General features: G+C 43.0%; 1 protein-coding gene across 4 annotated transcripts in view; it reads left to right on the top strand.

Moving 5' to 3' along the window:
* The first annotated feature begins 3289 nt into the window (after window positions 1-3289).
* The window catches only part of Hipk3 (homeodomain interacting protein kinase 3), a 100715-nt gene continuing 92186 nt past the window's right edge, over window positions 3290-11818 (top strand). For all 4 annotated transcript variants that reach the window (XM_070032637.1, XM_070032633.1, XM_070032636.1 and 1 more), the window contains exon 1: window positions 3290-3474. In XM_070032637.1, coding sequence (XP_069888738.1) covers window positions 3417-3474 — 58 coding nt within the window. In that variant the 5' untranslated portion in view covers window positions 3290-3416. The remainder of the gene's footprint in view (window positions 3475-11818) is intronic.

Here is an 11818-nt window from a genome sequence, read left to right as displayed (position 1 = left end):
GTGTGTGTGAGTGTGTGTGTGTGTGTGTGTGTGTGTGTGTGTGTGTGTGTGTGTGTGTGTGTGTGTATGTATGTATGTGAGCTCAGGGCTGGAATTAAGGCTCTCCCTTAGCTTTTTTTGTTGTTGTTGTTTTTTTGGGTCCAGTCTTGGGGCCTGAACTCTGGGCCTGCTCGCTGTCCCTCAGCTCTTCAGCTCAAGGCTAGCACTCTACCACTTGAGCCACAGCGTCACTTCTGGCTTTTTTCTTTTTTGCTTCTGTGGTGCTGAGGAATCGAACCCAGGGCCTCAGGTATGCAAGGCAAGCACTCTACCACTGAGCCACCTTCCCAGCCCTCTCCCTTAGCTTTTTAAGTCAAGACTGGCACTCTACCATCTGGGCCACACCTCCATTTCCAGAGTTCTGCTGGCTTAATGAAGATAAGAGTCTCTCAGATTTGTCTGACTGGGCTAAATTTGAACCGTGGTCCTCAGATCTCAGCCTCTTGAGTGGCTAGAATTATGGGCCTAAGTCACTGACCCTCAACCAAAATCACACATTCTATAACATTTAGAATCAGTCGACCTTTACATTGCTCTTATATCAGGTATGCAAGGTACTTTATATAATTTTCAACTTCCTTTAAATTATATAAATTAAAGATGAGGACTAACAAAATATAGATCAGTAACAGAGCATTTGCCTAGTGTGTGTGAAGCTCCGGGTTCAATCTTCACCACTGCCAAAAGGAGAAACTAAAAGTGAAGGGAAAAGCTTTGGAAGTAGAGAAGTGTGTCCCAAGTTAATTAAGACTTGTCTGATTTCTGGTGTCTTCTCATATTTCCTGTGAGGTCAAAGGAAGAGAGGAAATGGTGGTGCTGGTGGTTGCTGTGTAGGAGCAGACATGAATCAGGCTACAGAAACACCGATTTGCATGTTTAGATGATGCTTTTCTGATAGATGACAGGAAAGTGTGTTGCTTTCACAAAATTGGTACCTTTTTTTTTTGGTCAGTCCTGGGGCTTTTGAACTCTGGTCCTGGGTGCTGTCCCTCAGCTCTGCAGCTTAAGGAAAGTGCTCTGCCATGTGAGCCACAGCTCCAATTCTGCTTTTCTGGTGGTTTATTAGAGATAAGAGTCTCGGATCTCAGCCTCCTGAGTAGCTAGGATTACAGGCATGAGCCTCTGGTGCCTGGCATACTTAGTGGTTTTTGTTGTTGTTGTTGGCCAGTGGGGCTTGAACTCTAGGCCTGGGCACTGTCCCTGAGCTCTTCAGCTCAAGGCATGCTTTTTAAGTGGCATGCTTTTTCTAAGATGAGTATTTTGATCATAGAAGGAAGCAGTTATTTCTCTACATGCCAAACGTCCAATGGAATGATATAGGGAAAATTCTGGCAGCCAGAGCAGTTTGAAGAGAGTGTCTTTGAGCAAAGAAGGGACAAAATTTGATAGAGAGCCAAGTGACTGAGGCTCACACCTATAACCTTAGCTACTCAAGAGTTTGAGATCTGAGGCTCACAGTCTGAAACCAACTTAGGACAAAATAACTGTGAGACTCTTATCTCCAGTTAACCAGCAAAAGGCTGGAAGTAGAGCTGTGGCTCAAGTGATGGAGCATTAGCCTTGAGCAAAAAAGCCTACAACCAATACACACACACACACCACCACCACCACCACCACCACCACCACCAAAAAAATCCCATGAAAACCTAAACCCTATGATCCAGTGATACTACTCTTGGGAATTGAAAGCCAAGATACAGTAAAGCCACCAACACAACCATGTTCATTGCTGTACTATTTACTATAGCCAAATTTTGGAAACAGCACAGATGCTCTTCAATGGATGAATGAATCAAGAAAATGTGATGGTACTTGAGGTATGTTTGTGGGGGGTGAGATCATGAGGAGAGACTAGATGAATGAGAGAGGAAGTGGGGAGTGTAGTCATAACATTCAATGTATATTTGTAAAAAAGAAACTAGGAAACTTCAGGTGGGGTGGGGTTGGCAGAGATAAGGGAGAATGATGAAAGGGGTGACATTGATCAAGATGCATTGTACTTACAAATGGACATATTGTATTGTATCCTCTTTATAATAAAAAAGAAAAAAATCTACATTATTTTGTTCTCTGAAAATCACTCAAAATTTAAAGTATTTTAAGGTTTCATTGTAGAATGCTTTATCTTCCAATGCTATTGGTATTTTCTATCAAATATTAAATAATAAAATCAGGGGGCTGTGAATGTGGCTTAGTGGTAGTGTGCTTGCCTAGCATGCATGAAGTCCTGGGTTCAATTCCTCAGTACCACATAAAAAAGAAAAGAAAAAGCTGGAAGTGGCACTGTGGCTCAAGTGGTAGAGTGCTAAGTGTCCAAGCCCCAGAACTGGCAAAAAAAATCAGAATTTATATATACTAGTCTTTGCAGCCTATGAAAATTAAAATTTAATTAAAGGTTCATCTCATTGGCTTCTTGTAAAAACAAAACAAAAAAACTTGATAGAGATAGATGTTAAAAGGGGCATCGCACACACAAAAGTATTCGGGAAGAAAGAGCACCAACCCAAAACTTCCAAATTTACCTAGTCCCTTGTGCTACCTTTTATAATCATCTTCAGGACACACCTATCTTCAAATTCATCCACATTCACTTTCTGGGAGTAACTCCACTTTCCTTCCCCTAGGACAGCTGTGTTCTTCATATGCAATGTGGTGAATCATGATGGTACAGAAGATGGGATATTCACACATAGGTTTCTAGCTAGGTGTGGTGGTGTTCTCACCTGCAATGCTAGTTACTCAGGAGGCTGAGGCAAGAAGATCTAGACTTAGAGGTCAGTCTGGGCTACAGTAGAAGGAGATCTCATCTCAGGAAAATAGGATTTCTGGAGTTGGGAAGGTGGCTCAGTGGTAGAGTGCTTGCTTTGCACACATGAGGACCTGGGTTCGATTCATCCACACCACATAAGCAGAAAAAGCCAGAAGTGACACTGTAGCTAAAGTGGTAGAGCACTAGCCTTGAGTTAAAGAGCTCAGGGACAGCGCCCAGGCCCAGAGTTTAGGCCCACGACCTTAAAAAAAAATTATTCTCCTTAAGGGTCTAGCAATATCTCATTACCTCTGAGGAATCTGTTAGCAGCTGAGGTTTTGTTGTAGTTATAGCTTGTTGCCATTGTTCCCCAGCTGTGCATGACTGAACATGCCACTTCCGTTGGGTGAGCACAGCCCATCCTGGACGGACCTGGTGTACTTCCTCATATGTTTCACTACAGCACATGAGCTCTGAAAGAAGGAATGAAATATTTAGGACCTGGATGGACAGTTTGTATTGAACATAGAGGGACTGGAGCAGTTTCCTTAGCTCAACTATAGAGAGAGAAGAAGGAAGTTGGGGATAAATCAGAGAATTCTTCTTAGGAACACAGGCAATCATTTTGATGAATCCGTGGGATGGACCTGGTGTATCCATTAGGGATTGGAACTGCATGGTATTGGGTAAGTAATAAAACCTATGTGAGGTTATATTCTCACCTGATATTCTCTATTCCCTCATCTGTGAAGGTTATGAGACAGGATGAGCTTGGACAAATCTTCTCTGTTTAATTGTATGTTTTTTTGGGGTTTTTTTTGATATGGTGTCAATATGTAGCTCAGATTAACAGTGGACTTAGTGGACTTAGTCCTGTCTCTGCCTCCTGAGTGCTAAGAGTTCAGGCCTGTACCACTTTGCTTGTCTTTCCATGCATCATTTGAGTTCAAGACCTTGTCCTCCTTCAGCTTTGCTTGCTCAGTTGATTCTTATCACTTGAGCCATGTCTCCAGCCCAGTTTTTTCAGTGACTTTTTTTTTTTTGCTTATATGGTGCTGGGGAATCAAACCCAGGGCCTCATGCATGCAAGACAAGCGCTCTACCACTGAGCCACCTTCCCAGCCCTCCAGCCCAGTTTTTTGCTGGTCATTTTGAGATAGAGTCCTATGGACTTTTCTGCTTGGGATGGCCTTAAACCTTGACTCTCTAGAGCCCAGCCTATCTAGGATTATGCATCAGCCTACCTAAACTCCATGTATCATTTTAGGAGATTATAAAATTCTCCCTTTTATTATTTTATTTTATTTTAGCCAGTCCTGGGGCTTGCACTCAGGGCCTGGGCACTGGTCCTGAGCTTCTTTAGCTCAAGACTAGTATTCTACCACTTGTGTCACAGGGCAACTTCTGGGTTTTTCTGTTTATGTGGTATTGAGGAATCGAACCCAGGGCTTCATGCATGCTAGGCAAGCACTCTACCACTAAGCCACATACCTAGCCTAAAAAGTCTCCCTTTTTATAGATTAATGTTATGTTTGTCCTATCTTCTCAGGAACATAGTTTTCAACTTTAACTCTTCTTTGGGGGGAATTATAATATTTTTTTCTTTTTATTTTATTTTTTAAGGTTGTGGGTCTGGGCACTGTCCCTGAGCTCTTCAGCTCAAGGCAAGCCCATTACCACTTGAGCCACAGCACCACTTCCAGTTTTCTGGTGGTTAATTGGAGATAATGGTCTTTCCTGTCTGAGCTGGCTTTGGATCACGATCCTCCAATTTCAGCCTCCTTATTAGCTAGGATCACAGGCATGAACCACTGGCACCCGGCCTATAATCTTTTTTTTCCTACATATTTTATTAAAAGATTCAAAAATGTATTTAGTGGAAATCTGAAATTTGGAGATTTTGCTGTGTGTGTGTGGGAGGGGGGAGCAGAGGGGCGAGGGGTGGGGGAGCATGCCAGTCCTGGGCAATGAACTTGGCTTGGGAACGGGTTAGTGGTCTACCACTTGAGCTACTTTTCTACTTGATGATTAATCAGAGATAAGGTCTCTTGGACTTTCCTTCCTGGGCTGGCTTTGAACCAAGATCCTCAGAACTCAGGCCCTTGGTAGCTAGGATTATAGACATGAGCTACTAGTACCCAACTCAGGAGCAGATGTTTAAGCCCAGGCAGCTTGCTTGAGTAAAAATCCAGTTAATACATAGTGTAAACTAGGACTTTCTGTGCTTAGTTCCCTCATCTGCAAAATGAGGATAGTAAGCCTTATCTCTGTGTTATTAGATAAAATAAACTGTGTTGTATTATTCAATAAAAGCACCAAGAAGAGTGACTGGCTTATAGTAGGAGATAAAAAGAAATACTGTGATTAAATAAACACCGCTTAGAACTGGGATGTTTAAGCCTGTAATCCTAGCTACTCCAGAGGCTGAGATCTAAGGATCAACGTAGAAAGCCAACCCAAGCAGGAATGTTTCCATTAGACTCTGATCTCCAATTAACCATCAGAAAACCTGAAGTATGGCTCAAAGTGATAGAGTGCTAGCCTTGAGCAAAAAGAGCTAAGGGACAGTACCCAGGCCCAGAGTTCAAGCCCCACAACCAACAGACAGACAGACAGACAAACAGACACAGACACACACACATACAAGAACTGGGATGTTGGGCTGGGAAGATGGCTCAGTGGTAGAGTGCTTGCCTTGCATGCCTGAGGCCCTGGGTTTGATTCCTCAGCACCACATAAGCAAAAAGAAAAAAGCTGGAAGTGGCGCTGTGGCTCAAGTGGTAGAGCGCTAGCCTTGAGCTGAAGAGCTGAGGGACAGCACCCAGGCCCAGAGTTCAGGCCCCACAACCAGACCCAAAAAAAAAAAAAAAAAAAAAAAAGAACTGGGATGTTTAATAAAAAACCATGTTGGAGGCCTCATATGCATGGTAGCTCATGCCTGTAATTTGGAGACAGAGAACTGGAGGATTACAGTTCAAGGCCAGCCAGGGCAAAAAGTTGATGAGACTCCATCTCCTAAAAACCTGCTAAATTGAAATTTTTGAAACTGTGGACTATTATTATTATTATTATTATTGGGTCTGGTCGTGGGGCCTGAACTCTGGGCCTGGGCGCTGTCCCTCAGCTCTTCAGCTCAAGGCTAGCGCTCTACCACTTGGGCCACAGCGCCACTTCCGGCTTTTTTCTTTCTGCTTATGTGGTGCTGAGGAATCGAACCCAGGGCCTCATGCATGCAAGGCAAGCGCTCTACCACCGAGCCACCTTCCCAGCCCCTATTATTATTTTTATCTGTATTAATTAGTACAGTTTTTTTTTGGGGGGGGTAGTGGGGGTTGGCCAGTCCTGGAGCTTGAACTACTGAATTTCACTGGGCACTGTCCCTGAGCTCCTTTTGCTCAAGCCTAGTACTATACCACTTGAGCCACAACTCTACTTCTGGCTTTTTCTGTTTATGTGGTACTGAGGAATCAAACCCAGGGCTTCATGCGTGCTAGACAAGCATGCTACCACTAAGCCACATTCCCAGCTCTTTGTGTATGTGTGTGTGTGTGTGTGTGTGTGTGTGTGTGTGTGTGTGTGTGTGTGTGTGTATGTGTGTGTGTGTGTGTGTATGTGTGTGTGTGTATGTGTGTGTGTGTATGTGTGTGTGTATGTGTGTGTGTATGTGTGTGTGTGTGTGTGTGTGTGTGTGTTTTAAGGAAGAGAAGCAGATTTCTGGGCTGCAAAGAGTTAATTTTTGCAGTTTTTGCAGCAGGCAAGAACATGATGTAAATGTGGGTAGGATCTGCTCCCTTTTGCATGATTTTTTCCCCCTTGTTCCTTAGCCTCAGATATACAAACTGGCTCTCCAGAGGAGGGGGTTTATTTGCATAAGGAAGCCAGAAGCCCACTAGTGAGCTTTTTCTGCCTGATTTGAACTCCATTGTACCTCAATGGCAAGAAATAATACCTAAAATCTACAGGGAGAAAAATGGAGCCCCTACCCCCTTCAGTCCTCAACTTCCTTGAGAACGATGAGTATGGGTTGGTGACTCAGGCTTTGACACAGTTCCAAGGTTTTTCTGGAAACTGCAATGCTTTGGCCAGAAGCATCAGTATAATCTTAAGGCTATGGAGGACCATTTCTCTATACTGACATCAGTGTGCAGAACAGTACGGATATGAACTCAGGGTGAGTGGCCTCCCCTGGACAGAGTAGGTGTGGGGGAAAGAGGAGTCTCAAAGGGATTGAGACTTTACATGTGAGTGATCTCAAACAATGGTGACTTGCTTGTGGCTGTTGGGGTTTATAGAGAACTTTTGCTTCTACAAATGTCAGGCAAAAATTCTTTGAAGGCCTGGGAAAGTGGCTCAGTGGTAGAGCGCTTGCCTTGCATGCATGAGGCCCTGAGTTCAATTTCTCAGCACCACATAAACAGAAAAAGCAGGAATTGGTGCTGTGGCTCAAGTGGTAGAGCACTAGCCTTGAGCTGAATTGTGAGGGACAGCGCCCAGGCCCAGGGTTCAGGCCCCAGGACTGGCAAAAAAAGAAAAAGAAAAGAAAAGAAAAAATTCTTTGGGACAACGGAGACAGAAAATATATATCATATTAAAATGCATTATACTTCAGTTGACATTGAATTAAAACTCCTTTGTACAACTGTTTAGATGTAATAAATATATATATATATATTCATAGCACCGAAGATGATAGTAGTCCTGTTGAGAGTAAGGCTGCAGAAGGAAGTAGAGTTACTCAGGCGCCTAAGGAGGAATGTGATTGGGTAAACATGGCAGGAGCAAGGAGGGAGAAAATAATGAGGGTCTTACATACTACTTTAGGTGACTCACTCTGTAGTTTTTTGTTTTCACTCTGAAGGAGGTTAGCCATTGCTGGAAGGAAAATTTGAATAATACAGAAAAATAAAAGCCAAGGAAATAAATTTTACTCATGGTTTTCTCAACCAAAGGAAGTTGGCCCTTCCTTAAAGCCTTCCCTAGCTTCCTGAGCCATAGGACAAGAGCCTACATTTCGTCCCATCCTGTCAGTCTTCACTCCACTGCTTTGACTTGTCTCATCCTCGGTAACAGCTGTCTCAGTGCCTCAAAGTTTCTATTCTCCATTGCCTTTTTTTCTTGTATGGTGTTTGCATATATATATATATATATATATATATATATATATATATATATATATATATATTTTTTTTTTTTTTTTTTTTTCCTGCTTCAGTTCTCTTTTTCTCTCTCCTGCTGATTGAAATCCACACTTGAACTCAGGGCCTTGTGTTCTTGCCTGGCTATTTTCCACTCAAGGCTGGTGTTCTACCACTTGAGCCATACTTTCACTTTCAGCTTTTTGCCTTCACTTCCAGCCTTGTGTCTGCCGGGACTGGCTTTGAATCTTGATTCTCTGCCTGTTGGGTAGCTAGGATTACAGCTGGTGAGCCACATTATCCCATATTTAACTCAGCTGTCTGTTCAGTTCTTTTATCTGTTTGAGCTCATTCCTATACATTTTTCATTCCGAATCTTTCTCTCATCCTTCATTCATTCAGCCCCTGAATAGAGGATAAAAAAAAAAAAAAAAGAATGCTCTCTACTTTTGTGGTGCTTTCGCATTAGTGGTAGAGGTAGATGTTAATCAAATAACCACAAAATGAAAGTAAAATTACAACTTGGTAAATGCTATTAAAGCAATGGGAATTTGACTTTGGGAAGTTGAAAATTTTCTCCCTAAGTAAGTGAATTAATTAAGTTCTGAGGATGAGGAGTGAGCCAGGCTTTCTATAGATTCCCTATTTTCCATTGCATTAGATCTTACTCTTTTATTCATTTATCATTGTTCTCCTCCTCTTCCTCTTCCTCCTCTTCTACTTCTTCCTTCTTCTGTAGCATCTATTAGCAGTGTAACTAAATGTACATCAGATGTATCTCCAGAGAGTATAGGCCTATTTTCCCCCCATTATCTTCTCAGAATGTAGCACAAGGGCTGGTGAATATTTAAATAATTGTTTGAGACAGGATTTCACCATGTTGAGCAGCGTTTTGAAGTCATTTGGAAATGGAAACAAGGGTTTTTTTTCTTTGTTGTTTTTCTTTTTTCTTTTTTGTCTTGTTTGTCCATTTATCTATCTTTGGAGAGTAAGGGGAGCCACAGGGAGGGTGGACAAATGTAGCAGTGGTACTCACTAGACACTATGTTGAAAATGAATTATTACAACTTGTGAGAGGGTACAGGAGGAAAAAACTGGGAGAGGGAAGGGGTGACATTGTTGGAAAAGAAATGCACTCATTACCTGACCTATGTCACTGTAACCCCTCTGTACATCATCTTTATAATAAAAAATAAAAAGTAAAAGTTTCATTAATTAAAAACATAATTAATAAAGATATAGTACATACTATGTATTAAAAAGTTATTTGGATGCTCATATTCAGAATGGAGTTGTAAAGGAAGAGAGTAGAGGTGAAGAGCTTAGGAAACAATAGTTTAACATGGAGGAGAGGGCTGGAAATGTAGCTTTGTGATAGAGTGCTTGCCTAGCATGCATGAAGCCCTGGATTTGTTTCCTCAGTACCACATTAACAGAAAAAACTGGAAGAGTGGTGCTGTGGCTCAAGTGGTAGAGTGCTAGTCTTGAGCAAAAGAAGCTCAGGGACAGTGGTGCCCAGGCCCTGAGTTCAAGCTCCAGGACTGGCAGAAAAAAAAAAAAAAAGAGGGCTGGGAAGGTGGCTCAGTGGTAGAGCGCTTGCCTTGCATGCATGAGGCCCTGGGTTCAATTCCTCAGCACCACATAACCAAAAAGAAAAAAAGCCGGAAGTGGTGCTGTGGCTCAAGTGGTAGAGCGCTAGCCTTGAGCTGAAGAGCTGAGGGACAGCATCCAGGCCCAGAGTTCAGGCCCCACGACCGGACACCCCCCCCCCAAAAAAAAAAAAAAAAAGAAAAACCAGGGGCTGGCTTTTCTAGTTACTCAGGAAGGTGACATCTGAGGATTGAGGTTCAAAGCCAGGCTGGGCAGGAAAGTCTGTGAGACTCTTATCTCCAATTAACCACCAGAAAACCGAAAGTGGTGCTGTGGCTCAAGTGGTAGAGCACTTGCCTTCAGCTGAAGAGCTGAGGGACAGCCCAGGTCCAGAGTTCAAAAAAAAAAAAAGAAAAAGAAAAAAGAGTCCACTTACTAAGAATGTATGCACTATTTTTTGGCTACAAGCAATGTAACTTTTTATTTTTTTGGGTCCGGTCCTGGGGCCTGAACTCTGGGCCTGGGCGCTGTCCCTCAGCTCTTCAGCTCAAGGCTAGCATTCTACCACTTGAGCCACAGCACCACTTCTGGCTTTTTTCTTTTTGCTTATGTGGTGCTGAGGAATTGAACCCAGGGCCTCATGCATGCAAGGCAAGCACTCTACTACTGAGTCACCTTTCCAGCCCCAAGCAATGTGACTTCTAAAAATAAAAATGGAAGACTACTTTCCTAGAATTTATAGTGAAGGGAGCATAGTAATGTATAATAGTAGAAAGGGGAAAAATAAGCATCTTTACTCCCTTTCAAGGTTTTTATAAATGTAGCAATGCCACAAATATGGAGGATAGAAGCCATCCATTAGAAGGTACAAGCAATGTTTGCAAAAAATCTAAAATGCTAAGTTCTAATGGAACATTTTCCCTGTTTCATACTTTTGGGTTGGTCATGGGGCTTGAACTCTGGGCCTGGGTGCTGTCCCTCAGCTCTTTAGCTCAAGGTGAGTTCTCTACCGCTTGAGTCACAGCACCATTTCCAGTTTTCTGGTGGTGAATTGGAAATAAGAGTCTCTCGGACTTTCCTGCCAGGGCTGGCTTTGGATTGTGATCCAGATCTCTGCCTCCTGAGTAGCTAGGATTACAAGCCTGAGCCACCAGTGCCTGGCATAATAGACTTTTTTTTTTCCTTTTTCTTTCTTTCTTCCTTTTTTTTTGTCGGTTGTGGGGCCTGAACTCTGGGCCTGGGTGCTGTCCTTCAGATCTTCAGCTCAAGGTTAGCACTCTACCATTTGGGCCACAGTGCCACTTCCTGCTTTTTCTGCTTATGTGGTGCTAAGGAATTGAACCCAGGGCCTCATGCATGCAAAGCAAGCACTCTACCACTGAGCCACCTCCCCAGCCCATAATAGACGTTTTTGTTGTAGCTTTTTTGAGTAATAATTTTATTGATTCTTTTTTTTTTTAAACTCAAAAAGCAACTAAATCCTAAATAGCAACGGCTGCTATGATGCTGTCTCTTGAAAAAGTCATTATTTGATTTCTCAACTGGTTATATTTCCTACCTGGAAGAAAACACCTTCATTGAAAATCAGCTTCAGGGCATAGTCAACCTTTTTTGCTTTTCAAAGATTTACCCCCAAACAGGCTTTTTTTTTTTCCCTTCGTCAGTTTGAAAAGCGTCAGATTCTGAAAGGGTGGGAACTCTCTGGACAAGTTACCACTCCCTTTGCCCTGGCCCAGATACTGCAATAGAAAATGTCTGGAGATAAGTACATTTGAGGTAAACTCAATTATCTTGTGAAGATTAAGAAGGCAGCAGGAGGGCACTTCCAATTCCTGAGAGGAGGGTGCTTGGGGTTGTCAAAAGCTTAGAAAGACTTCAGTTCAGAACAAAAGTAGCCCAGCTAACTCGAACTAAAGAAAACAAGTTTGCGGCAGGGTGCGTGGCTTAGAGAGTCAGTTGCTTCCTAGGAAGTGGCGGAGAGAGGGAGTGGAGAGGAAGGCTTCGTTCCCCAGCTTTGGTCACAGCGCTAAACTTCTTTGAACTCCTGCCTTAGGGTAGGAGTTTAGAGCAAAGTCCATCAAGGTTCTTTCATCTCAAATTCTACGGTTCTATGCTTACGTGGGCTGAAATGGGCCATTCTGTTGATTTCCTAGTCTCCAGGAGCGAGGAAACTAGCCTTTGAGGGCCGAACTAACTTGATGGAGAGCGATCCACGCAGAGGTGGGTTTGGGGTTACGGAGGTGCGCGTGGGGACATTTCTCACGGGGATCGTTCTGCTTTCTCTAACGGGCGCAGACCACCGTTT

This window comes from Dipodomys merriami, unplaced genomic scaffold, assembly GCF_024711535.1.
Source record: "Dipodomys merriami isolate MVZ:Mamm:240054 unplaced genomic scaffold, mDipMer1.0.p SCAF_21, whole genome shotgun sequence".
Classification (NCBI taxonomy): domain Eukaryota; kingdom Metazoa; phylum Chordata; class Mammalia; order Rodentia; family Heteromyidae; genus Dipodomys; species Dipodomys merriami.
The sequence above is the reverse complement of the archived record's forward strand: the minus strand, read 5'-3'. Positions and strand labels throughout refer to the sequence as shown.